Here is a 27,871-nt window from a genome sequence, read left to right as displayed (position 1 = left end):
GGGGAAGGGCTGCCTACCTCAGCCCACTGGCCCTCCTCCCGCCTGCTGTTGACCTGTCGGGCAGGGAGCCCTCCTAACTTACTCTTCTAGACAAATCAGGCAAGGAGATAAGGATATAGAAGGTCATATATAGGTAGGTATGTAGATACATAGGTCAGTCTGAGTGAAGCAACATCACATGATTTTACTAAAGGCCTTAGGAAACAAACTCCCAGGTATTCTTAGGTTTTGCTTGGTTTCTTAAAAAAAAGAAAAAAAAAAGAAAAGGAAGGTTGGAAATAAAACATTGTTAAACAGTCTCTCACTAAATTCCCCTTTACACACTAGAGAATGAAGTAAAATTCGCAGCATAAAGAAGCTGATATTCAAGCAAACATATCCTCCAACCCTAATCAAAATTACGGTATCCTGAGAACACCTCCTCCCTCCACAAACCCGCAGCCAACAGTCGAGGCAGGCGCTGGCCCCTCTTCTAGGGCTTAAATGTTGTCTAGGAGGAGATGAAAGAGCCATCCTCTTAGCAAACATACTTTTGTCTTTTTCTTGCAGCCTTGATTTCAAATCTAGTCGCAAATCATAAGCTTTTTTTTTGTGCCGCTCAGATGTTCCTTCTTTATCTTAATGAGAAAACTTTTCGCCCAGGGAGCAGGAACCGCTAGATCAGTCAGCCCGGGGCTGCCAGCGAGCGGTGGAGTTCCTGGGCTAGACAGGAGAGCTGCACGATTCAGAAGAAGGACTAAAAAGTTTAAGTCACTCAGACCTCCGCTTCCCCTTCTGCCTGCTGCAGAAAGAGATGTAACATGAATCTTTGTTTAGGTTTTGGTTGGGGAGCGAGAATTAAAAAGCCACGGCAAATGCAGAGAGAGCAGAGCTGTTTCATTTTTTTTTTTTTAAAGTCAAAAGTTAACAGGCCATTCCCAGTGTTTTTTTTTTTTTTTTTCCTCTCTCTCTCTCTAATACTAAATCTGGAGTAAGTTGGCTTGATCTGATAAAGATCTTAACATGTACAGAAGGCGGGTTTTCCTCGAGGAGGTGAGGCTATTGCTGCAGAAGACTCCCCCTGCACACTCACACACGCGCGCGCACACCCCCTTCCCTCCCTTTATGTAAGGTTCCACCCTCTGCAAAACAAAACTTTTTTTTTTTTTTTTCCTTTTCCTAGAGGGACAGACCTCAGTGAAGTTGGGATGAGAATCTAGAGAACAGTGCGCCGGACCGGACGCGGGCACAGAGGCCTGTTTGGACGGGGACTCAGCCCGAGGCCTTGCTCCTGTCCGCGGTGCCCTGGGGCGGGGCGGGGTGGGAGGGGGGGCCCCCCCGGCAGGCTCGGACGGCCGCTGACCCTGCGGAGCTGGGATGTGACAAGCAGCCCCAGCAGTGCCATGTATTGGAAGAGCGATCAGATGTTTGCGTGCACCCTCGAAGGCAAGGACGTGCCGGAGCTGGCGGCGCCCCCCGAGAAGGTGAGCGCGCCGGCGCCGGGCCGCACCCGCTGCGGGGCAGGCAGCTTCCCGGAGACGCGAGCTGTGCGGGCTCCTTACGAGGTTCAGAAATTACCTGTAGCGGCCTCCTCTTCAGACCTGGCCAAAAAAAAAAAAAAAATTATTTATCGATTACGTCGTAGCGTTAGTCGGTAATCATTGCCTCCCCTCCCCACAAGCTCACTTAACCTGAGGCATGGAGACTGTAATTTGGGAGACGAAGCCTCGAGCCTAAGGCGAGTTCTCGGGTCCATGTGAGTCGTGCTTTTGTTCTCTCTGCCGTGGTGGTCGGGGCGAGTCGGGGCGGGGTGCGTGGGTGGGTGGTGGGTGTCAGGGTGGGACCCGAGGCTTGGCTCCAGGCGTGCGGCCCCCGCGGGCGCAGGGCGCGCATCCAGGCCTCGGGGGAACCCCGGGGTGGGGGTATGGGGGGGGCAGGAGGGCCATTTCCCTTCAAATACCAAAAAAAAGCAAAAAAAAAAAAAAAAAGCATAGCAGGGGCGCGCGAGTCCCGCCTCGCGTGGAGTAGCCGGGAAAGCGCAGCCGCGCTCGGCGCTGCCCGGGGCGGGACGCGTCGGGGACCCTCCCGCGGGGTTGGGAAGGCCTCCGAGGGCCCGGGGCGGGCGCGCTGACCCGGCTGCGCTCGGGCGCCGCGGGGAGGACCCGTCGGTGCCACCGCGGAGGTGGCCCGGGGCGGCGGCGCACGCTCCGGCCCGGGGAGCGCGCGGGGGCCCCGCACGGGGCTGGGCCGGGGTCGCGGGAGGCGCGGGCGCAGGTGCGCGCCCCCCGCATCCCTCCGCCCCAACCCGGGCGCCCGCACCCCGCGGCAGAGAAAGCCCCAGCGGCGGCTGCGATTTCATTTAAGAGCAAAACTCCAGCGAAGGCTTGGAAAGCCTTGAGCAATGCGCGCTGTGGCTTTAAAACATTTTGACCGGGGGTTGGGGGAGTTCTAATGGCACAAATTAAATTCAGCTGGATATTTTCCATTATTCGTCCCGCTTTTTTTTTTCTTTTTTTCTTTTTTTTCTTTTTTTTGCGCGCCGGTTAAAAATAATCCTTTAGCAGCTCGAATGTTGACTTACTGAGCAGTAAGTGGCAATTTACACCTTAAAGAAACGAGTGTAAATCACTCGCGGCTCTAATTGCCCTAAGTTTACGAAAGAGCCGCTGGCTCGGTTTAATCTGAAGCATTTTCATTCAAATTGTCATCGGAACAAACACCAGGCTTCTCAAATCCCGCTGTAATTAGCTTTCAAGTATCCTATTAAACCTCTTCACCTTTCGGGCTATCCAATTCAAAGAGCTCCCTTTTAAAAATATATATGTGTCTTGCTCTTTTAATTGAGGTTATTAAGGAAATCAAGTTCCCCCCACCCCCTCCCCCGACCTCTTTTCTTCTCGCCCCCCCGCCCCCCGCGCCCGTGTCGCCCCGCGGTCCCCGCTCCGCCGTGATTGACGTCCAGCGGGCGAGCGCTTTGTGCCGGGGATGCTGGCGGCGGACTCGCGGCGGGCGGGGGCGCGGGGGGCGGCTGAGCCCCGGCGGCGGCGCTGAGCTGCGGGCCTGCGCTCCGCACCCCTGCCCGCGGCGCCCGGCCCCGAGCCCTCGGCGCCTTCATCAGGCGCGGGCGGGCTCTGACCGCGGCTCCCCGCGCCCCCCTGCTCGCGCCCGCAGCGCCGGGGGCCCATGTCGGAGGAGTGCGCGCGGATCGCAGCCCTGGCGGCCGGGAGGACGCGGAAAGGCGCCGGGGAAGAGGGACTGGTGAGTGGGGAGGAGCGGCCCGGGACCCGGGACCCGGGGTGCGGGGGGTGGGGGTGGGGGTGGGGGGTGGAGGGCCGGCTCCCCGGGGCTGCCCGGCCGCAGGGGACACGGTGAGAGCGGCCCGGGGCGGGGGCGGGGGGGGGAAGGGGTGCGGGAAGGGGTTGGGGAGCCCGGCAGCAGGGGACAAAGTGAGAGCGACCTGGGGCGGGGGGAGGGAAGGGGTGCGGGAAGGGGTGCGGGAGCCCGGCAGCAGGGGACAAAGTGAGAGCGGCAGGGGCGGGGGGAAGGGGTGCAGGAAGGGGTGCGGGAAGGGGTGCGGAAGGAGTTGGGGAGCCCGGCAGTAGGGGACACGGTGAAAGTGGCCTGGGGCGGGGGGGAGAGGGGAAGGGGTGCAGGAAGGGGTGCGGAAGGGGTTCAGGAGCCCGGCAGTAGGGGACACGGTGAGAGAGGCCTGGGGCGGGGGGGAGAGGGGAAGGGGTGCAGGAAGGGGTGCGGGAAGGGGTGCGGAAGGAGTTGGGGAGCCCGGCAGTAGGGAACACGGTGAAAGTGGCTTGGGGCGGGGGGGAGAGGGGAAGGGGTGCAGGAAGGGGTGCGGGAGCCCAGCCCCAGCGGAGACGGTGAGAGTGGCCCGGGGAAGGGGGAAGCTGTGCGGAAGGGGTGCGGGAAGGGTGCAGGAGCCCGGCCGCAGGGGACGCGGTGAGAGCGGCCCGGGGCGGGGGGGGGGGGGGGGAAGGGGTGCGGGAAGGGGTGCGGGAGCCCGGCCGCAGGGGACGCGGTGAGAGCGGCCCGGGGCGGGGGGGGGGGGGAAGGGGTGCAGGAAGGGGTGCGGGAAGGGGTGCGGGAGCCTGGCATCAGGGGACAAAGTGAGAGCGGCCTGGGGCGGGGAGGGGAGGAGGGAGGGGGTGCGGGAGGGGTGCGGGAGCCCGGGCGGGGGGTGGGGGGGAGCCGCTGCAACCGCGCCCCCGGCTTCCCGCAGGTGAGCCCCGAGGGAGCGGGGGACGAGGACTCGTGCTCGTCCTCGGCGCCGCTGTCCCCGTCGTCCTCGCCCCGGTCCATGGCCTCGGGCTCCGTGTGCCCCCCAGGCAAGTGTGTGTGCAACAGCTGCGGCCGGGAGATCGTGGACAAGTACCTTCTCAAGGTAGGGGCGCCGCGGGCCGGCACTGGGGGAGCCTCTCCCCTCCCGCCTTGCCGGTGGCCGCCGCGGGCGGGTCCTGCAGGAGGAAGGGGGGGCCGTGGACGCCCCGCGTGTGGCCTGGGCGCTGGCCCCCGGGGGGCTTGTACTGCAGCGGCCGCAGCTCGCGGGGGAGCCAAACCCGCTTGATCCTCGGCTCCCTTGGAAACGGGGTCTTGCCTGATGGGTTCTCCCGAGCCTGGTTGTGGTCCCTGCAGCCCCCGCTGGACCCCTCCACCTGCCTGCTTCTGAGAGCCCCTAGTGGGTAAACGTTGGCCGGTGCCCCTTGTGCAGTGTCCCCTTTGGTAAGGACCGCTGTGAAGTGCCCCAAGGGGTCTTTTCTGGACAGAATTTTTACATAGTTTTATGTTTAGTAACAGTTTAGTAAGGGTTTTTCAAAGTAAAAGTTTGTAGGAGCCCTTACATTTAAAAAAAAAAAAAAACTTTTTAGTGCCTCCTTCCTCTTATTAATATTTAGAGGCCACCCAGGGCTTTTTTTTTTTTTAATGTCCCCCCCCCCCCCGTGCTTGTGAAAGAAATGGAAATAGCTAGATTTGTAAAGTTAGACCAAAAATATAAAACATAAAAATAAAAGAAAAAGGGAAAGAAGGAAGGCAGGTAGGAAGAGGAGCAAAAAGAAAGATAGAGGGATGCCTGGGATGAAGTGCTTCAAGCGATAGTTTGGGAATTGACCGTCTTAATTTGTTTCACTTCTCTCAAAATATTGTGCGGGAATTTTGGAGGGGAAATTTTGGCAGACTAGTTAACCGCGTCATTGAGTGCAGGGTCATGGTCCCATGTGTCTTAATCCTACTGCCATGGGTTTTCAACCTCAACAACTCTTTAAAACCACTATTTAAAATAATGATCTCTCCTACACTGAATTAGTAGCAAACCAGTTTACTTTCTGTTCCTTCCTCACCAATCACTCCCCCATCCCCTTTTTTCCAAAAGGAATGATTATGGAGAGTATGCGTTCAAAACGCAAGTTGTTGGGCTTCTTGAAATTTCTACCTCAGTGTATAAAGCTGTTTAATCTGTAAAGTGGGGATAACACCGCATACATACAACCCAGATAAAGCACCAAAAGAAGTTTTGGTGAAAAACTGAAAAGTAAATTAATTTTAATTGGTGACTGAGTCTTAAAGCCGGCAAATTGACACGGCTTTCTCTTTGAATCTGAATTCTTGAGGTATCCCTTTTCACTGTTTCTAGACCTGAGCCTTTTTTGATATCTCCAAATCATTTTTTGGATCAAAACTAGTTTATTATTTCAAGGAGCTCTCTCGATAATTAGCATAGTTTCTAAGAACGTTACTGAATGGATCTATAAGGGCTTTAACACTTCATACCAGAGAGGATTTAGAAAAAAAAAAGAGTATTATGTAGTGTCTCTTAACACACCTCTGAATTAGTTTCTAGTGTTCACTTTTATATGTTAAAAATATATTTGTGTATTAGATGTGCTTAGGTACCTAAGTTATCTAAATAACTTATATAAAGCTTTTTGTTGTATGACTGTAGTCCTCCTAGTGAAATCCTCTATGTAAAGCCTTATTCTGTCTTTTTTATGTACATATTAGTGTTTAGCTCCAACTAAAATTTGACATTATATGATTATTTAAAAACTCTGAGGTTATTATTTTTTTTGAATACTTATTCTAAAAGAAGTTTAAATTCAATCTGAGTACCTGGTGAAAAATAATCGGTAGACCTAATAGAGTATTTGAGGGTACAACTGTTTAACATAGAAACTATTTGATATAGAAAAACATCATCTCCTGAAGCAAGTTGAAATGGAGCTAAAACAAAAAGTAGGAGAGGAATTAGAAGAGTATTTTGCTTCATCTAATATTTCAGTGCCCTGTCGTTTGGATGTTTTTTTTCTGGCTTGGTCCTATACACATATACAGATTGGATAAATAGCAGCTATCAGGGAAGGTCTGTATTCTCTAGAATTTTGTCTAACTTGCTTTCCTCCCTGAAAAAGAGATGGAAGGTGAGGAGCATTTTTTTTTCTTTTTTAAGTAAACTTGAAGGAAAGGTGGCAAACCAAGTGTTAGGTTTGGCTTTAGAGAGTTGGAGGGTGGCCCTGGCTCTGCCCTGAAGTCTTAATCTGCACTTGTTTGGAGAGAGGGGTGGGGAAAAAGAGCCTGGGTAAGATCAAAACGTAGAAGTTCCTAAGCATTGAAATACTAAAGGAAGCCTGTATTTTTAAACTTTAATATTCCCATTTTAGGAAAAAATAGAAAGAAAATACGTATTTGTTTCTAGGATAGTATTAAACATTGTTAGTATTTTTTATCCCAATTTCCTCCGTTTGTTTCTTTCCTTCTTCCAAGTTTTCTTATGTAGCAAGCATGCAGTCCAAGCCCAAAACTTAAAATTTTTAAAGTTTCATCAAAATGATACTCTCATTAATGCTTTCTTTGGAAAGAGGCCATAACTACAATTAGAAGCAAGTAAAACTTTTTCCTTCAGCTTCGAAATACCTTTTATATTTTGCATCTCACACACACAAAACATTTTGGGGAAAAAGAAGATTTTGAACAGTCGTGCTAATCTGATAGAATTTTTGGACAGATAGGGCTTTTGCTACACTGTTTCATAATAAAGACTATTTCACAATTTCCCCCTTTCACAGTTTCGTAATTACTACTTTAGACATTAGATCCATTTGTAGGATGTAACGGGTGTTTTTGCATCATTGCTGTTCTTTCACATGAAATGAAATCATGCTTAATTGGTTAAACATAAACTCAATTCCTGTGTCTATTTAACAAGAGCAAACGCTGGGAGCCTGTATTAAAGGCAAGTTCAACCCAGTATACATCTTCATTCTTGAAGGCTGAAATTGTGGTGCTTCTAGAATTCTGGCAACAGTTTAAGGTGAGGGTTATTAGGATTTGTTCCCTGAATTGACAATATTTCATATGCCTATTTAGAAAATATAAAGTGATGTGATTTATTAGACACGATTTTATGGCTTAGAGCTTGGAGTATAAATGGCAAACGATACTTGGGTGCCTTTTTTAGAACCACTTTTAATCAGATTAATTTTTTCTCCAGTAGCCAAATCATTAGTTAGGTTTCCAATAACTTACTCCTTGATTCCATTATTTAATGTCAGAAAGTCTCTGTCATATCAAGATTTACATCTGTTTTTAACAATTTCTATTTGGTAAGGGAAACGGATTGCCAGACTTCTTTAAAAGGATCAGAATCTTACAAGGCTTCTTTTTCACTTTCTCTCTCTCTCTCATTTTAACTAGTGCACCATTTATGATTGTTTGGCCAAAAAGTAGATTGAGAAAGTGTGTGGTTTGACTTCTTTAGCCACCAGTTTTCATGGTGGAAAGAATTTGGTGAAAGAAAAAAAGTACAACAAGCCTGCATGTAGGACTTTAAAGTGAGCAAAATTTTCCGTGTCCATAGAAGTTCGATTTCAGAAAGAGAAAAGTACACACCCTGAATTCTTCAAAGGAAGAAACAATTTAACACACAGTGTAAAATATGCTATTGTGCTTTTCTGGTTGGGGTCTGAAAGAGAATATATCAAGACACACATTTGTGTAAATGACATCTTTTAGATAGAAACATTCAGAGCATATGTTAAAATATTAAGGAGCCAGGTTTTAAAATTGCTTAATGCACAAAACCAGTGAATGTTCCTTTGTTAGTGTGATATTAAAATAGTTTCTTATCCTGCCCCTTTTTCCTTTACAGGTGAATGACCTGTGCTGGCATGTTCGGTGTCTCTCCTGCAGTGTCTGCAGGACCTCCTTAGGAAGGCATACCAGCTGTTATATTAAAGACAAAGACATTTTCTGCAAACTTGATTATTTCAGGTACACTGTGGAAACTTTTTCCGTAGAAAACTCCAAGATGTTACGCAAAGAGAATTTTGTAAACAAGCTTTCTCGTCCCGCTTTACATATTGAAACCCAGTTTTTCTTATGTAATGGATTTAAAACTGAGAATGCTTCACAGTTTTGAGGTACAACTTATATTAAAACAAAATAAGCGTGTTTATGTGTTTTAGGAATTAAAAATACAAAAGCTAATTTAAAATAATTATTTCCTCTTTGGGAATGAGAGTGGAGGCTATTAAAAACAGAGAAAGTTCTTGCTGAGCATAGGTGAAGTATAAAACATAAGATGACCTATTCTGACAAAGTCCGTTATTTGCAGGGGATGCTAAGATGAAATGATAATGGGGGGAAAAAATCAAGGTTTTGTTAAGTGTTTACCAGTTTACTGTAGCATGATCCCTAATTATACCTACAAAATGTCAGCAGTTTGGAGTCTGAGTTAAACCATATAACTTAGAGGAACTGACCATTTCAATATCAGAAATATACCGAGTCGGATTATTCTACCTAAAAATCCTGTTTCTTTTTGTGTGTTCATTGATCTTTGCTTTGTGAGATTGTATTTGCCTAAGATATTAAATGTAACATTTTCTCCATGATCTCTTTATAAATTGTTTAAATGCATAGTTTTTTCTAGGATATAATTCAATCCTTAATAGATAGCTGCCTAGAAATTGAAATTATCCCTAAGCATGACTTTTTAAAATTATCATATTTTTATTTGCATTTCCAAATGAAGAGAAATGTTCATCGTGAAATTGGGAAATTAATACTATATAATGAAGTTTGTAATACTAATTATGTTGTTTACACTCAGTTTCAAAAACTGGTTTCAAAGAGTTTAGTGATTGATTTGAATAAAATTGCTAATTAAAAGCACTTCATAAAATCCAGGATCCTTTATTTTATAAAGTGACAGAATTTTATAATTACCAAACACCTCTATTTCTCATCAGGCTTACTCTCTGTTTCCTCAAGAATCATAGCAGTTTGCCTCCTCTTTGACTTAAGATATGCAAATCTTAATTTTTTAATGATAATTTAAAGCTTTTTGAAAGGTTTAGTTTCAGCGAGTTATTGAAAGTCTAATTTCTCAGGATTTCTTTTATGCTTCATATTAAATTCCGAAATTTAATTTTAAGTTTCAGTTATTCAGGTTAACTTCAAAAGAAAAAAGAAAAAACTGGCAATTCCTCTAAAGATAGACTAATGAGTAGAAACAGACACATCAATAGTTTGATGTAGGATATGCAAGGCCATGACTGATTATGATAGGAGACATAGCAAAGAATGTCCAATTAGACCAGGAGAAAAAAGAAATATTTACCTGGGGCATTTTGTTACAGTTAACCTGCATTTTTTGTCCAAGTAGTTCTCTGAAAGCTTTAGATAATATTTTCCCACGTCCTGTGGCTAGCAATGCAGTAGCTTATTCACCAGTGGAAACAAATCTAAGTTTTCATTCCTTACTCTCAGGGTGAACAGTTTCTGTTCTACCCATCCTTTGATAATATCAATTTTTAGTGTTTAAATATTTTAACTTAAATGATATTTAAAACATTTTTGAATGATCTCAATTTGGTTTTAAGAAGTCATTATATCTTCACTGGTATGCTTCTGCCCTTTTAGGTTTCAGTCTGGAGTATTTGTGTGTTTGTATCTTGAATCTTTAGGTAATTTATAAATGTTCTGATATTTGTTACAAAAGGGACTTTGAAACTCCTATTGCATTTATTTTGAAAGAAAAAAATCCAGTCTGTCTTTAAAGTGACAGAGGAGTTTTTGTTTTATAAACAGGTTTGAACTATGGCCTCATCTCAAGTCTTGATATTGACTTTGAGGAAAATAACTGATTCCTGTTTCATTTTCAAAAGTTTTAAATACTTAGGTTAATCCAAAGAGTAACATGATGTATTAGTTTGCTCAGGCTGTTGAATATCTCACCACACATTAAAATCTTCACCTCCTGCTCTTCTATTTATGTAGAAGGTATGGAACTCGCTGCTCTCGTTGTGGGAGGCACATCCATTCTACTGACTGGGTCCGCAGGGCCAAGGGGAATGTCTATCACTTGGCGTGCTTCGCCTGCTTTTCTTGCAAAAGGCAGCTTTCCACGGGAGAGGAGTTTGCTTTGGTGGAAGAGAAAGTCCTCTGCAGAGTGCATTATGACTGTATGCTGGATAATTTAAAAAGAGAAGTGGAAAATGGTAAATATATACTTAAAATACTTTGGAGTCTTTTGGGACAGTGAATACAGGGAATAAAAATGATTTTTCCTAAGGTCATTTTAATGCATTATTTTGTGCAGTGTAATTGTGGTAAAACTCATTTAGCATTCTACTGTTAGTGATGATCTCCATGTGTTTATTTGCAGGGAAAGCCATGGCATGTGTATTAGCCTTGTACCATATTCTCAGGCAGCAGCCTTCAATTTAGGGCTCTGCTTTGCTTTTTGTAACCAGTTGTTTTCCTGTATTGGCCTCCTAAGGATGAACCTTCGATGTGTGCTCTTCTAACTTTTTACTCTTTTGAGTAAATATACAAGCCTGTAAGTGGAATATTGTTTCCACAGACTATTTCTAGTGTGTTTTAAACTTACAGATTTGGGCAATCTACAATTTCACACCAAACCAAGAGATGCAGGAAACATTATTGCTTGATCAGTGGACCCATTTGAGTTATCATCCTGTATACTGTTGTTTTTTAAATGCAGGTAATGGGATTAGTGTTGAAGGTGCCCTCCTCACAGAGCAAGATGTTAATCATCCAAAACCAGCAAAAAGAGCTCGGACCAGCTTTACAGCAGATCAGCTCCAGGTAGACATGACAATGAATTTATGATTTTTGAGGTCCCTCCTGACCAAAACAAGCAAAAAACATAAACAAAAACCCAATCCCCCCACCACTACCTCCCCAAAACACCCAAAATACCCCCATGCTATCTAAAAACATTTCCATGTTTTCAAAATGGTTAGCCAGTGCTTGTAATGAATATTAACTTGGTGACTGTATGAAAACATACTTTTAACCCTAAAATATTTGTTAGTATTTCCAGAGTCGTCATCTGGCATGAACTAATCTTTCAAGCTTTATTTCCATTGGTTTTATTGGTATTAACCTCAAAATGCAAACAAAATATTGATCTGTCCTGACTTCCTGATAAAATCAGTTTGACCCAGGAATTTATTTGCGTTACTACATATAATAGTGATAGAAGACAAAATATTTTAAGACTATTAACAGAAAGAGACATACAGGATGTGGGCCTAGGGAACACTAATGGGTTCACCTTTTTAACAAATTACAATGGCTAAGTTTGTACAATTTTACAAATAGGGAAGAATTGAATATGCCTTACCATAAACAACAGGAATCTAGTTATTGACTCCTCAATCCAGTAAACCTTTTCTTGTTTTTAAAAGGGGTGATTCTATAGTTTGATGCTAAAGGTTGATTTTTGTCTCCTGAAAAAGGAGGGATTATTTTCAGTTTAGTTGACCTAAATATAATTGTTATAAGTTCAGTTCATGTCAATTGTCAAGAAAATAATAATTACTCCTTGCTTTATCTTTAAGTCTACACATATGATGATTCTTTCTGGCATTTTTTCAGATAAAGAAATCACGTTTTCTAAAAGATTAATGTGGATGATGTATTTGTTTTATGTTAAGGTAAAGTAACATTCATTGAGCACCTACCATGTACTACTGGGTGCTTTATACATAGGATCTATGTTAGCTCAAACTTTAAAGGACACTTACACGACATTAATGAATGGGTAAAAGTAATCTGAAAAGTCACATACCGTATTCTAAGACTTGCCAGTGTTTAAGATGAATACAGTAAAAGGGTTTCAAGAGAGACTTTTAATTTGAGGAATGGAGAAAAAAATCTTGATGTGATGCCAGTATTTCAAGGGAATTTAGATCATACAAAGCCCTAAATTAGGAGATATGAGTACATGTGGGAGACCTGGCAGCAAAATATGCAGCAGCTAAAAGCTGTCTGAGTTAAAATAGAATTTCTAACGTAAATATGTTTTCCATGAAGGGCTGGCTATAATTTTAATGATTATAAGGCTGACTGTAAAAGTTTATGTGAAATTAAAATTATTTCAATTATAATAGCAAAAATTTGAAACAACTTTAGGTTTCATATAGGAAAATACTTACAGGTACTAATTAAATAAAGAGGGAATAATATTTGTGAAGGTTTTTGTGTCAAGTCCTATGCTAGGCATTTATCTACATTCTCTCCTTTAATTCCTAACAGTAATTCCTTGATGTAGGTAGCCTCATCCAAGAGGTGCAGGAACTCCCCTCAAGGCAGACTATCAAGGGAATGGCAGAGAAGAGATTTGGAAACTTCCCCAGTCCTCTGGTCTTTTTTGTTTTTGTTTTTGTTTTTCATTTTGCTTGGCCACCATCCCATGAGTGGAATAAAAGCTCCACTTTATGGCAGCAGCGGCTAAAACAAGAGTGAGATTCCAAATCTTGTAGATAGCTTTATAGTTTTAAATTGCAAACATGCATAAGCTATTCTCATCATCATATGCATTATTATATGAAAATGTGATCTGAATTGTAAGTTTTAAAAGATGTATATTGGAATAATAGGTTTTAAAAAATGAAAGTAGAAAAAAAATGAAAACGAGTGATATGCTTTCAATACATATAATCACTTTTTCAATATTTATTAGTATTTTTCTTATGCCTGTGAGGGCTGAAACTATTGAGCTTACAATCTTTGTCCTTAAGTGGTTCTTTATACCTCAGGAATCTGGAAAAACATAGCTGTAAATTTTTTAAGAACTCAAATCATTATATTTTGCTAGAACCTCTAATAAATCAGGCAATGTACCTTCATTGTCAAATGTCCTTTCAGAAAACTGAATATATTCAAGTAGTGCTTCAATTCAGCAAAATGATAAAATATTATAGGTGATCAAGAAGTCAAGACTATTCATGAAGTTACTGCTTTGGACAGAGGAGAGTTAACATGGGAAGAATAACCGAGATCATTTCCCAAAATTATTTAGAAATTTACAGGAAGAAAAAATAATTTAAGGCTCACAAAAGAGAATAACATTTTGTGTTGGCAAGAGTATTTCAAATATTGCCCCATTTGTAGAAATGATATTTAAGAAGTTCCTGCCAATACTGTGGTTTGCTTATTGTAGTTAGAAACTCTTGCTCAATGATTATTAATATTAAACATGCCAAGGTTAGCACCTAATTTAATCTACTCTCAGATTGACTTGGTCAGCTGCTACTATGCAGATACCTCTCATTTCTGGGATTTCCTGGCCTTAAAATGATGAGTGTCTACAAAGGCTCACTCCTTGGCCATGTTAAAAAGAGCACAGAAAAGAAGTGGGGTGGGTTACAACATCATTAGGGACTGGAGAACAATGAAATTAAGTAGAAATTAAAAGGTGCTTTTTGTGTGTGAGATTAAACATTGATGAGCATGTCTTACTTTCCCTTTAGGCTACACCAATTCTAAACCATCAGTGTTCATTTGAATTTTGCTTTATTCCTTGATGAGAAATTGCCTTATTAAATGTAACTCGGTTCCATTATTAAACTTGTGAATTTGAAATGCATTTGTGGAAAGCATGCTGTTTTTTTTTATTAGTTATCAATAATGGCCTAATAAGCAAATACTTAAATATCTGGTTAACTTCTGTTCTTGAAAAATTAAAAAAAGCAAAGACAATTTGCTCATTCTTTTTTCTCTTTGGGATGTTACGTGCTCAACTACATATGAACACAACTATTTGTACATGATGATCCTGAAGTAACACGTTTGGAGTAAGAGAAGAATGAGGTGGACTGAGTGAAATTATAAACTTTTAGGCCAATTCTGCCCATTTTTTAAAGTAAAAATACGTGTGCTGTCTTCAGTGAGTGTGTGAACAGATATGGTTGGACATGAAGCCAGGAATAACTTATTCTAGAAGTCATGAACCAGAGAGAACTTAACTGAAAGAATTACACAATTTGTAAACCTCCTAAGGTTTCCTGGAATAATATTAGTCTCTTTCTCCCCACAATCTTCAGATTTTCCTCACTTTGTCAGGGTTCATTCTATTACAAACCCTTAAGAACCTACTATGTGATGGGAAAGGGTATAGCTCCTGGGGATATAAAGAATAAGGCATTCCCTTGGCCCTCAAGACGCTTACTTTCAGCTTTGGAGAGCGAGACTCAATAATGAATCCCTCTGCTTCCATGTGATGCATGTAGTGGCTGAAGGACTGTATTAGCATAGTGGAGAATGTGATTAATTTTGCCCATGGGAAATGGTGTTGAGGCCAGGGGTGGCATAAGGTCTTTAGGTAGGTTGGTTACCCCCATCCCACACCCATAGACATGCACAGTCATGTTGGATGACAGTCGCCCTTCTCCCATCTTTCATAATACTTTCTTTATATTTTATACTATTTCCCTCAGTTGATTGACTTTTAAATAGTAAAATTCAAATATCCCTGCTTGATTCCCATGAATTCCTCTTCAAAGGAGTCCAAAGCCCTTGGCTTACGCTTTATTCCGGTACTCCCTCCTGCTCCATGCTTTCCCCTTTACCTCGTAGTGTTGGTAGTTATCAGCATGTGCATATCGTTGTCTCAAACAGTTGAGACCAAGGACAGTTTTTTCACATATCACTGTCTCATGGCACTTAGCACATTTTTTAACCCAAAGGTTCATATCAAACACCTGGGAACTTTTTCAATATGCAGATATTTAAATCCCAGAAAATTCTTACTCGGTGAAATGATTGATATCTTTTTTTTAAGATCCCTGATACTGTTTTGCATAGATCAAGTGCTCAAAAACAATTAATATTGGAGTTATTACAATTAAATGGAATCCAACTTTTGCACTATATACTATTTGCTGATTGGTAAAAATTGTAGTATGGGCCCATTTAGCTCAGGAGAGGCTGAAGATACGTTTGATAGAATATTTGTATTTTTAAAAGTTATATAATGTAAGAAATTTTTAGCAAAATGAAAAGAATAGCCAATAGACTTCTACCATTTATTCATTTCATTTGTGTGTAGAAGAATGGAAGAGCAAAGGTGAGCTCATTTTTAACAGCATAGCTGAGAAAAACAAGTTTTATGTTGAAATGGATTATTTTTTAAAAGATCTTAATGTATCAAGATGTAAATTTCTAGCATATGCTTTCTTGTCATTTATATCTATTCCCCCATATTGATTTTCAAGTAGTAAAATACAAGCGTCTTATTTTCTTGTGCATGCCTTATCGCTCTAGTCATCAAAATGCAAAAGATTGAGCTTCTTAAATCTAGCTGTTTACTATCATTATTTCTTTTTAAACAGGTTATGCAAGCACAGTTTGCTCAGGACAACAACCCAGATGCACAGACCCTCCAGAAACTGGCAGAAAGGACAGGCTTGAGCAGACGTGTGATACAGGTGATTATTTTAAAGGTTAATCAAGAGATCCCAGAGGTTCTGTTCCAGGTCTTTATGAATGTGTGTTGTGTGTGTCTGTGTGTGAGAAGAAATGTCAAATCATTAGCTTTCCATTTTAGGTCTCTTCATACTCTACATCAACTTTTTTTTTTTTTAAATCTGATAATTAGTCTGCTTGGGCTGGGCTACCAATTGTTAAATGACGTTGTTTACAAGTTACTTCATTTGGTGCTCACAGCAACCCTAAGACCCTCAAGCTAAAAAAGACAACTGTGGTTCCGAGCTAGAGCTGATACCGACGCTAGTAATTTTTTCCCACTTTTCTGTGATTGTATATGCGAGTGAGAAGTGTGTGTGTGTGTGTGTGTGCACGCGCGCGCAGATGGCCTTTGTTAAAGTTCCAAATAAAGGAAGTGGTGTGAACAAAGCTAGGGAAGGATGAATTAGAGCAAATTCATTGAAATTTTAGTTTTGTATTTGAAAATTGTGCGAGATGAAATTGTTAGAGCTAAACTTGTAGAGTTCTGTCCTGAGCAGGAGACAGCCATGGTAGCTGGTGGCAGTACATGGGAAGAATTAGGATTAGAAAGTCTAGATTAGAGATACACATATTAGTTGAGATGCCCAGCAAAGTAGTGGTTTTTTTGAAAAGATAATTAAATGAGATAGTAACTTAGAATTCATTGAGAAACGTTTTATTGCTTACATGCTGGTGGCAAGAGACACGAAAGGGACCTGGACACTGTAATGGGGAAAGAGACAAGTGAAGGATGATTCTTAAATTTGAAGTCAGAGTATCCATGGGAATAGTGCTATTGACAGGAATATTAGAGTCCAAAGAAAGATGATTTGGTAACTGGGAAGGAAATGAATTTCCTTTTAGCTCTGCCAGTCATGCAGTGATGGTGGCAGTTGGGTATATAAACAGGTATCTTTAAAAGATGAACAAGACTCAAAAATATCCAGTGCTATGAAATTGGATAAGATCCTTTAGAATGAGATCATAGAAGTAAAAAAGGAATGGACTTTAGGGAGAGAGGAGAGCAAGAGGTGCTATTAGAATGGGATATAGTAACAGCCAGGATGAAGGAATGAGTTTGATAGAAAAACATCATGGAAACCAAAGGAATGCGTTCAAGGTGGAGTTGGGTGACTGTGTCAAGATCTTACAGAGAAATCAGGGAAATGGAAAATAATTTTAAATAACAGTCAAGGTTCAAAAAAATTTAAGGAATTCATGTCAGTAACCATAACCAGCAAGATGAAATTTAGTTTGGGGAGGGGAGAGATAAAATCCAACGTAGTACATATGTTTTATTTCTTAAAAATTGGGTGGCTGATAAATAGGTGCTCGTTGTTCAATTTATTCTTATTAAGCCTGAGGGATCTCATAGTTAACAAGTCATCTATGCAGAGAAGCTGTTGGGAAAGACCTGATGGTATTGCAGCTTCTTTAAACATTACGTTCCCAGTAGACTTGGCTGACTGTAAGTATAATGAGGCTCTCTGAAGGAGGTGCATCATATGACCTCAGTGCTTTTCAAATGTCCATGGTATTATGTTTATTTCCACGTGCCAAATTTTTTTTTTAAAAATTTATTTATTCATGAGAGAGAGAGAGAGAGAGAGAGGCAGAGACACAGGTGGAGGGAGAAGCAGGCTCCATGCAGGGAGCTCGATGTGGGACTCGATCCCAGGACTCCAGGATCACGCCATGGTCCGAAGGCAGCCGCTAAACCGCTGAGCCACCCAGGGATCCCTCTGTGTGCCAAATTTTAAAAAGGAGTCTTAACAAGAAACCAATCTGAACAGACGGTTTCCCTTAGAGACAGACTAATAAGGTCATGAAAGAAGTAGAAATTATCTAGTTATTAGATAAATTATGTGCTAATATTAATGGCAATAGGAATATTTGTCTGGAGATGAGATAGTAAGGGAAGGGATGGTATAAACAGTGTAAGTATCTTTAAATATAGGTGGAAGGCTGTCTTGCAGAGAGTAGAATCAGGTCTTCGCAAGGGAATTAAAGAAGAGGCAGATTTTACTCATGATGAAGAACTTTCTTAGCATGAAAGTCTTCAAAAATGATAAGGGCTGCCATTTTTGGTAGTGAATTTCCTGTACCTGGAAATGGAGCTTCCTTTGTCCAGGTAGTAACAGACTCCATGGGCTGAGGGTTCCATCTTAGGAGCCTGTATGTTCAACGACAAGGACTACTCTACTCTAGCTAAGGCAGTTCATGACTATTATGTCTTAGATTATTTTGAAGTTGGAAGCAAGGGGAACAGAAGGGTTTTCTGAAAGCTCTTCTTACTATTTGAAGAAATAAGAACCCCCAACAATGTCATGAAATCTCCAAGTGTTTAGGTCACCAGTATTATGGGCAAGTTATCTTGATTCCAAGTACTAGACCTTGGAGAGTATATTGTTGGATGGTGGTTTTTAATATGTGAGAATTGAATTTAAATATTTTTGATAAAGTAGCAAAGGAAGGGGTACTAGAATGTAAATATACATACTATTTGTATATATGCATATAGCTCCTTTATGGTATTTTTGAAGAATCAATTTCTGTGATCTCAGTAAAATCATAACCTCTTTGTCCAGTCACTTCCTAGCATTAAGCACACTTTAGAAAAATGAAAAAGTTTTAATTACTAGGCCTTGATTCTAATGTGCAAACTCTGTTACCCAAAGATTAGGTAGAAATAATGGTCTGACACATAGAGACACTCTCACCTTTACTAGCTAAAGTCAGCTTAGTGAGAAATTAGTAACAGACCAGATCATCATAGTACGGAAATCACAAAAAAAGGTGGATGATTTTACTTTTAACGCTGCATCCAGATACAATCACCATTCACATGCCCTTTCTAATAGGTGAATTATGAGTTGTGTATTTTACAGAAACAGAATAAAACATTGGTACTTCTTCCAGTCAGTGTCCCAGGAGTACGTGTCCATATTAAGATTTATATCATTTTTATTGCTGTGCATCTTAAGCATGGCACAATTTATTTACTTTATTTCCATATTTTCATTATCATAAAAGTGCTGTAATAAATAACACCTTAGTTATGTATATGTATATACAATATACATGTATATGTATATACAATACAGTACACCTTGCTCATTTTTTCCTTAGTTTCCAAGGAGAAATTTCTAGAATTGATGTTGAGTCGAAAGAAAAAAACATGTTTAGGGCCTTTCATGACTGATTAACTGATAGTACAAAAATCACCTTCCAGAAAGTTCATACCAGTTTATTCTGCCAGGAGCTATAGATGAAAGTTTCCTTTCACCAACCATGCAAATCCTGAATACAGTTATTCTTTTACATTCTTTCCAATTTTGTTAGAAAAATCTCATTGTTTTTATTTCATATTTCTTCCCTTATCAGTGAACTTTAACATGTTTGCTTATTTTGTAATTTTAGAAATATGTTTTTAGTCCACTTTCCTATCGGATAATGATCCCTTTTCTTTCCATCTTACTGACTTTTATTCTATTTATCATGTCAAACTTCCATAGTTCATCAGTTTCTTTTTTATTTTTTTTCTTCACATAGAACATTTACACATATATATGAAATACATATATATTTTTAAAGACTTTTATTTTTTTAAGATTTTATTTATTTATTGATGAGAGACGGGGGGAGGGGCAGACACAGGCTCCATGCAGGGAGCCTGACGTGGGACTCGATCCCAGGACTCCAGGATCACGCCCTGGGCTGAAGGCAGCGCTAAACCACTAAGCCACCCGAGATGCCCGACTTTATTTGTTTTAGAAATAAATAGATTTATTTAGAGAGTAAAGAGAGTGAGCACGAATGGGAGGAGGAGCAGAGGAGAGGGCGAGGGGAAAGGGTCTCAAGCAGACTTCTCCCCGAGCACAGGACTCCACCTGGAGGCCAGTCTCAGGACCCCGAGATCATGACCTGAGCCAAAACCAAGAGTCAGACACTTAACCAACTGATCCACCCAGACGTCCCAGAACTTTTACATTTTTATGTGTTCAAATCTCTCAATATTTTTTTCTGATAACATTGGCCCTTTCTATGCTTCTCCACTTAGAGAGTTTATCAATATTGACTGTTGTCTTCCTTAAATGTTTTTGGTTCCAATTATTTACACCTAATCTTTAATTTGTCTGGAATTGAAGTTTGATTACTAATGAGGTAGGGATTTTACCATTTCTTTTCCTTGCAAATGATTGGCGAGGTTTCTCTAAATCAGTATTATGCCATGCTTTCCCAATAATTTAAAATTCCGTCTTTTTCTTTTTTTATACTTATTTATTTATATATTTTAAAGATTTTATTTATTTATTCATGAGAGACCCAGAGAGAGAGAGAGGCAGAGACACAGGCAGAGGGAGAAGCAGGCTCCACGCAGGGAGCCTGATGTGGGACTCGATCCCGGGTCTCCAGGATCATGCCCTGCGCTGAAGGTGGTGCTAAACTACTGAGCCACCGGGGCTGCCCAATTCCATCTTTTTCATACAAAAAATTCTGACATTTGACTCTTCAGGCTTTCTCAAGAATGTATCTTATGGATTAGTCTTCTCTTTTGCAGAATGTCTACCTAGCCTGCTCTTAGTTTATACAGTTTACAATTTAGAACTCAAAAAATTATAAAGTATGTTGTTCAAAAGAAGTTTTAACTCTTCTTGGAGATTTGCAAAAGAGAAAGAATTTTAAGTCAGTAGCGTCAAAAGGATTTGTGTTTAAATTCTAGAGCTGGGTAGCCCTCCTGCAAGAAGTTATTCTCTGATGTCTGGAATTGTCAACTCTATTTTTTTCTGTGCAAGTTACATGACATTTTGTGTTTACAAACCTCTCTTTGCCTGATTACCCGTTGATGATCTTTCCAAGGAGCTATTTGAGTCAGCATTAAGGTAGTGTTTCTGCTGTTTGTATGTTATGCCTTTTTCATATTATTTCCAAAGTCTGGACTTCTTTTTAAACAACTGAATAGATTCCATCCAAAGAAACTCCGGGAACCATAGTGCATGTCCATCAGGTTTAGGTAGCCCACCAGGGTGCAGGTCTTCTGGGGACTGTTGGGGAAAAGGCTGGTGGCAGTAGTTCTCTTTTCCAAGTTGGAGAACATAGGAGTCCATCTTCTTGCCTGGGTGGGGGACAGTAGTGACTGAAGGAGCCTTGAAGAGAACTATGACTGGAGACTTTGGGTTTGGTCCCTGTGTAAGTACCTGAGAGTCAAATACTCCAGAAATGGGGGAGAAGACTGTAACTCCCCACTCTTTTTCCTTAATATATGCCTTCGTCTTGTTTCCGAAACATTCCTTGGGTGCTACCTTTCAGCTACCTGTTCGGGGCTGCATACTCCATTACATAATCCATTTTTCTTACTTTAGTTTTAACTCCTAGAGTTTATACATTGCCAGCTCTCTATTTTTGAGTCCCAAAGGGCAGGATGTAGCTTTAAAATCAGGTCAGGTTCCCATGTAAAACTTTTTGTAGATTCCTTCTCTTCTATATTATTCAGCCCTGATTCCCTTGTGCCATCAAATAACTACCTGCCGGCCCTGGACAGAGGCTCATGCCCCAGATCTCTCCCTGGCCTTCTTCCCTGACACTGAAATGCTCCTATTATAATTTCCTTAAAGCTTTTTATTCCTCCACTCTCTTTCTCTTCATGACAGACTTGCATGGAGTGATAACGAATAGGTGCTATGTTATTTTTTTTTTTTTTAGATTTATTTATTTATTTATGATAGAAAGGCAGAGACACAGGCAGAGGGAGAAGCAGGCTCCATGCCGGGAGCCCAACGTGGGACTCGATCCCGGGTCTCCAGGATCTCGCCCTGGGCCAAAGGAGGCTCTAAACCGCTGAGCCACCCAGGGATCCCCGTGCTATATTATTTTAATATTTTAATAAGAGTAATACTCTGTAGTCAACTTCTATCTAATGACAGGGAGTTAAAACACAGGCAGATTCATTACTGGGAGCATTCTGGGCAACCTAGCTTCACTCACCCTGACCTGGCTCAAAACTCTGTTTGCCTTGAGTTTGCTTCCTTTATTTCTTTGATAGAGTAGACAAGAGGATGATTAGCTCTTTACATTTTGCGAACTGTTTCACCGGTGGATTTGTTTGTATTTTATTCTGCTTAAGCATTACTCATTTTTTCTTATTATAAGCCTGACCTTAACATACTTCTTAGGGAACCTAGTCCATGTATTCACTAAGAGAAATTGAACTCAGCAGGTTAAGATGTGATTGGAATAACTGGATCAAGAGGTTTGTAGAAAGCTTTAAGTTCTCAGTAGGGATTTTAGTCATTTGGAAAAGGATTTGAAATCAGTCCAGCAGGTGTCTAAGAATACATTTAGTTGAGTTTTTTGTGGTTGTTGTTGTTGTTAAGTTCTGATTTAAAGGGCTTTATTGCTATATTTCTTTTTGTCCCAAATGCCAGTAGTTAAAGCCAAAGAAACTTTTCTGGAATTCTTGAGCTGCTTCCCTCCCTTTTTGTTTTGGAGGATGCTGATGTAGAATGGAATTGGCTTTTAAGTAAACCACGTGATAGCTACTATTTGAGCAAAGAAAATGAGCGTTGATATTTGTGCAAATGTTTCTCTTCTGTCTACAGAGCTGCTTAAAAAGCTTCTTAGATTTATCCTGTGCTTACACGGTAGAGAAATTGAGGACTCATTTCTTTTTAGACCGAGGAGATCATGTACGCAGAAGCTGACATGTGTCTGACTACATTGCTTCTCTCCTTCCTCAGGTGTGGTTTCAGAATTGTAGAGCACGCCATAAGAAGCACGTCAGTCCTAATCACTCCTCTTCTGCCCCAGTCACAGCAGTCCCACCCTCCAGGCTGTCTCCACCCATGCTAGAAGAAATGGCTTATTCTGCCTACGTGCCCCAAGACGGGACGATGCTAACTGCGCTGCATAGTTACATGGATGGTAGGTATCCTGACCTTTAGCAGCTGTTTTCCAAGTACAATAACTGATAACTGCTAATGCTAGCTGATTGGTAGGATTCATATTTTGAAATTATTACCTCAGTCATAGCTGAAAAATATTAGGATGGGGGGTGTGCAATAGGGAGCAGAAATGTGCAAATGTCCTTATTTCTGTGGCTACATCTTAAGGGACACGTTTAACACCCACTTCACAGCTAAAATACAAATATTGATGACTGTTAGCACTTGATTTTTTTTACCTGGGGGGGGGCTTTTTGTTTGATATTTAAGTAATTTATTTTCCTATGAACAAAGTATTTACACTCCGAGTTTTATTTATTTTTTAATTTAAATCAATTAGAGTACAGTATATTATTAGTTTCAAAGGTAGAGGTCAGTAATTCATCAGTTGCATATAACACCCGGTGCTCATCACATCATGTGCCCTCCTTAATGCCTGTCACCCTTTAGCCTTTCCCCCCTGCCCACCACCCCTCCAGCAACCCTCAGTTGGTTTCCTATACTTAGGAGTCTCTTACAGTTTGTCTCTCTCTCTCATTGCATCTTATTTTATTTTCCCCTCCCTTCCCCTATGATCCTCTGTTTTGTTTCTTAAATTCCACATGAGTGAAATCATATATGATAATTGTCTTTGATTGACTTCGCTCAGCATAACACCCTCTAGTTCCATCCACGTCGTTGCAAATGGCACACTCAAGAGTTCAGGTGGGAGTTAGTGAAGACATTGTTTTGTTAAAGCAAAACATACACATGGGAAAGTGCACACATAACAAGCATCCAGCTTGATGAATTACTAAAGTGAGCCTATCCATGTAAATACTGACCAGAGGAAATAGTAGAACATAATTAACACCCCAGAAACCTCTCTTATGTCCCCTTCCAATTAGTATCCTCTTCCTCCAGAGTAACATTGCCTTGATTTCTAAAATCCTGTTGTAGTTTTGCCCATTTTTGAGCTTTATATAAACTGAACCATATGGACTGTATTGTGTATCTCACTTCTTTCAACTACATTGTTTGTGAGATTCACTTGTATTGTTGCAACAATCAGTGATTTGCTTTATTGTTATATAGAATTCCACTGCGGGAATATACCACAATTTAACCATTTTATGGTTGATAAACATTTGTATTTGAGCATGTTTAGACTTCTATGAATATGCTGCTATGGACTTGATTGTACATGCTTTTTGGTGTACATTAATTCACACCTCTGTTTGGTATGTACCTGGGAGTGGAACGTAGGGTCATGGGCTACACATACACCCAACTTCAGCTGATTCTCCCAGTTTCTCCTAGTGGTTGAACCAGTTCACACTTGGACCAGCATTATGTGAGAGTTCAAGGTGCTCCACACTCTTGTCAACACTTGGTATGGTGTGACTTCTTAATTTTAACTAATTTGATAGCCGGATAGTGCTCATTATTTTAATTTGCTTTTCTCTCATGACTGAAGAGATTGAGCATGTTTTCACCAGGCATTTTTGTATCTTTTTTTTTTCTTTTTCTTTTTCTTTTTCTTCTTCTTTTTTTTTTGTTTGGTTTTTTTTCTTGTTTTCTTTTGTTTTGGTGAATATCTCCTCCTATTCAGTGACTTGCCTTCTTCTACTCTCTTAAGGGTATGTTTTGTTGAGTACAAGTTCCTTATCTTAATATAGTTCATTTCATCAGGTTTTTTTTTTCCTTCATGGGCAGTGCTTTCTTTGTGACCTGTTCAAGAATTTGTTTCTCTTCAGATAGTGAACATATTCCTCTTAGGCTACCTTCTAGAAACTTATCTTACCTTTGACATTAAGATTTATAGTCTGTCTGGCATTGAATTTTGTATGTGCTGTGAGATAGGAAGCAAAGTTCTATTGTTATATTGATAAAAATACCAATTTCCCAGCTGCCACATTTCACATAAATCAACTGTTCGTTCATATAATGTAGGTGTCAATTTCTGTGTATTCTATTAGACTATTTCTTTTCATCTTGCTAATTGTTTTAATTATGCAAGTCCTACAATTCTTGATATCCAGTAGAAAAAAGTCGTCTTACTTTATGTTGTTTGTGTTGCCTGTTCTTGACCCTTGCATTTCCATAAATTTTACCAGCTTGTCAATTTCTACCAAAAAATAGAAATTGATATAGTCTATTAGATCACTTTGTAAGGGATCCCTGGGTGGCGCAGCGGTTTGGCGCCTGCCTTTGGCCCAGGGCGCGATCCTGGAGACCCGGGATCGAATCCCACGTCGGGCTCCCGGTGCATGGAGCCTGCTTCTTCCTCTGCCTGTGTCTCTGCCTCTCTCTCTCTCTCTCTGTGACTATCATAAATTAAAAAAAAAAAAAAAATCACTTTGTAAGAAATTGCCATCTTAGTATCACCTTCTATCCTATGAACTTTATCTTTCTATTTATTCAGACCATCTTTACCTTTTTTATATTCTAGAGTTTTTGGTTCAGTAATCTTGCACATCTAAGGTTCATTCATAAGTATTTGTTTTGATGCATTTGTTAATGGTATTTCCTGTGTATGTGGAAATTTAAGGTTGGGAGCTTCCCCCCAACCCCCCAGGACTTTGAAGGTAAGATAACATTGGCTTCTGGCTTCCCTTATTTCCATTGTTTAGAATATGGATAGTTAATCTGATGCTACCTATTGTTGAAATCAGCTTTTGGTCTTATTCTTGCTCTTTTGAAAGTAAATGTCATTTTAGTCATTTTATCCCAGCTTTTCTCTGTGTTTGTTTTTCAATTTTATTATAATGATATGCTTCTTGAGTATGTAGTTTGATGTATTTAATTATGGAAAAGTCTCAGTTTTTGTCTCTTGAAATGTTGTTTCTGCCCCTTATGAAAAAATTCCATATTTTCCAGGTTTGACCTTCCGTGCTTTAGTCTAGGTATTTTCTTCGGACCTATCTTCAGGTCACTAAGTCTTTATCTAATATGGCATAAAACTTACCCACTGAGTTGTTAATTTAGTTATTGTATCTTCAGTTTTAGAATTCCATTTCATTCTTTAATATAGTTTCCATTTCTATGCTAAATCTTCTATTTCTACCACTTTATTACTCAATAAAATTATTATAGTAGTTATACTAAAGTTTATGTCTCATAACTACAGTATCTGGATCTCTTTGGTTTTAGTCAAATTGTGTCTTCTTATTTGTCTTTTTATTTTTTTATTGCACTTCAGATGTTGGGTATGAAAAACTAGAAATAATTTGAAGCTCTGGATGGTCTCTACCAGAGAGGATTTGGTTTTGTCTCTGGCAGGAAGTTAGAATAGGGTAAGATCAACTTAATCCAATCAGGATCAGTCCTCACGAAGCCTGATACATTTCTGGGTCACTACTTGGATTTAGCCTTGTGGGATCCCAGACAGAGCCTGCATTTTGTTGTGTTTTGTTTCTGTTGTTTTAAACCAGAGCTTCTCTTCAGTGGTCCCTGATCTTTCATGTTTGTTCCGCATCTCCCAGCCAGATTCTAACTCCTGAAAGTCCACTCAAATTCTCAACCTCTCAGACATTCCTTTTCTTTGAAAATTGTCACTAAATTTGGGGAGTAGGGGGTGGGAAGTAGCCTCATTTTATTTTCCTTCTCTTCTGGGACTTGCTTTGCAAGTTCTCATTATCTTGGTATTTTTAGATGCCTTCCAACAGATTTTTTAAAAATTTTGGCCAGCTTTCCTAGTTGCTGTCAGTGAGAGGTTTGATTTGAAGCATCATAGACCTTGCTGAGAGTGGAAACTTCATTTTAAGTTTTGGTTAAATAAAAAATCAGAGCCTGTACCATTGTTGCTATTTTATTAGCATTAGATTTGTGTGTGTTCACATCAATGACTATAGTGTTGCCTAGGTCAAGTGTGCTTTGATGTATGTTTAGGAAAGAGGCAGTTAAGCATTCATAAATGAGAATCTGGTGGTGGGGTCATCCTATAGACACCTTTATGTGGAAACTAGCAGCATTTCTGGAGACAAAGCTTTTGTGTTTTCTAGCTGCAGGGTAAAGTGCAGTGAATGGGGTATGGATGGAGGACATTACAGTGTCAAAGGCTTGTGGCCCCAAAAAAAGGTTTTGGGGGTAAAATATTGCTGGATTCTCATTTAATACTGTACTCACTATGCTGAATAAGTTAATGCTTCTGCTGAGGTTAGTGGAATGAGTATAGCTTGGTGCCCTCAGCTATAATAAGTATTGAAAATGCATTGCCTTGGATTGTTTTTGTTTGTTTTTAAATCAGTTTTATTCCTTGCTACAAAACTGATCCACAAATTTCTTTCTATTTTATAGCTCATTCACCAACAACTCTTGGACTCCAGCCCTTGTTACCCCATTCAATGACACAACTGCCAATAAGTCATACCTAATTCCTTTTTTCAGGGATAGAAATGATTAAGGATAGAATCTTGTCACTTATGTATAAAATACCATTGAAAAGATATTAATGTTAATTTTTTATTTAACACTCAAAGCATTTTCAACATCACTTTGCTGCCCAGGTATGTATCTATAGTTGGCCTGCAAGACACTTTTATTGATTATTCATTTTTTTTGTAAAATTTATGTTTACAAGAAGAAAACAAATCAAAACTTTTTTTTTTGTATTGTCTGGAAATAGTTCACTCTAGTGTGTATCTGTTAATTTATTTGTCATCAAAAGAGCACTTTGCCTAAAAGAAAGGACTGACAAGTGTGCAAAATGTTTACAATCCTTTGTGAAATTGTAGTTTATCATTAGTTTGTATCTGTAAGTTATTGTTCTAAATATTACCTGTATTTTTTGTTATATACAACTTTATACTTTGAAGCCTGTATCTGTGAATTTGCAACTGAAATTTATTTTGCCAATGTTTTCTGAATGAATTGAATAAAGCTTCTGTTGTAGCATGCCATGCAAACACATTATTGTGTTTGTGGTTGATGAATTATGGCTGTAAATAACACTATAGTTTAATAAGCCCACCACTCTAAGTTTATTAAACATTTTCCATTCTTGTGAAAGTTTCAACCATTTTGTCCTTTTTGTGTGTGTGTTTTCAGTATTAAGTCGACGTTAGTCTCAAATATAACAACTCTTAATTTTAGAAAGTCATTTTGAGCTGTGTTTGAGTACATTTTAATAGGAAACTTATTTGTAGATGATTACACTTCCTCAACCAAAGAACACGTGAAAACATCTAATTTGGTAAATTATCCCT

At 40.4% G+C, this 27,871-nt stretch overlaps 1 protein-coding gene across 3 annotated transcripts; it reads left to right on the top strand.

Annotated features, from left to right (window-relative positions):
* Window positions 1–625: 625 nt before the first annotated feature.
* Window positions 626–27,622, top strand: LHX8 (LIM homeobox 8). 3 transcript variants are annotated; one of them, XM_041749600.1, is made up of 10 exons: window positions 1,340–1,463; window positions 1,661–1,735; window positions 3,151–3,237; window positions 4,214–4,375; window positions 8,135–8,256; window positions 10,267–10,487; window positions 10,994–11,097; window positions 15,630–15,725; window positions 22,482–22,665; window positions 26,964–27,622. In XM_041749600.1, exons 3-10 carry the CDS (start codon window positions 3,163–3,165, stop codon window positions 27,038–27,040), a joined length of 1,041 nt encoding a protein of 346 aa, XP_041605534.1. In that variant the 5' UTR covers window positions 1,340–1,463; window positions 1,661–1,735; window positions 3,151–3,162; the 3' UTR covers window positions 27,041–27,622. The 3 variants fall into 3 exon arrangements, with proteins under 3 accessions (XP_041605533.1, XP_041605534.1, XP_041605535.1); XM_041749599.1 differs by lacking the exon at window positions 1,661–1,735 and having other exon boundaries at window positions 626–1,463; XM_041749601.1 differs by lacking the exon at window positions 1,340–1,463 and having other exon boundaries at window positions 1,637–1,735.
* The last annotated feature ends 249 nt before the right edge of the window (window positions 27,623–27,871 follow it).

This window comes from Vulpes lagopus, chromosome 3 (genome assembly GCF_018345385.1).
Source record: "Vulpes lagopus strain Blue_001 chromosome 3, ASM1834538v1, whole genome shotgun sequence".
Taxonomy (NCBI): Eukaryota; Metazoa; Chordata; class Mammalia; order Carnivora; family Canidae; genus Vulpes; species Vulpes lagopus.
This window is presented reverse-complemented; position numbering and strand designations above follow the sequence as displayed.

Bases quoted from the DNA above. Each gene is read 5' to 3' on its own strand.
- LHX8 (XM_041749599.1), top strand. From the start codon at position 1,383: ATGTATTGGAAGAGCGATCAGATGTTTGCGTGCACCCTCGAAGGCAAG. The intron at 3,238-4,213 runs GTGAGTGGGGAG...GGCTTCCCGCAG, and splicing joins GCGCCGGGGAAGAGGGACTG to GTGAGCCCCGAGGGAGCGGG. The intron at 15,726-22,481 runs GTGATTATTTTA...CTCCTTCCTCAG, and splicing joins TGAGCAGACGTGTGATACAG to GTGTGGTTTCAGAATTGTAG.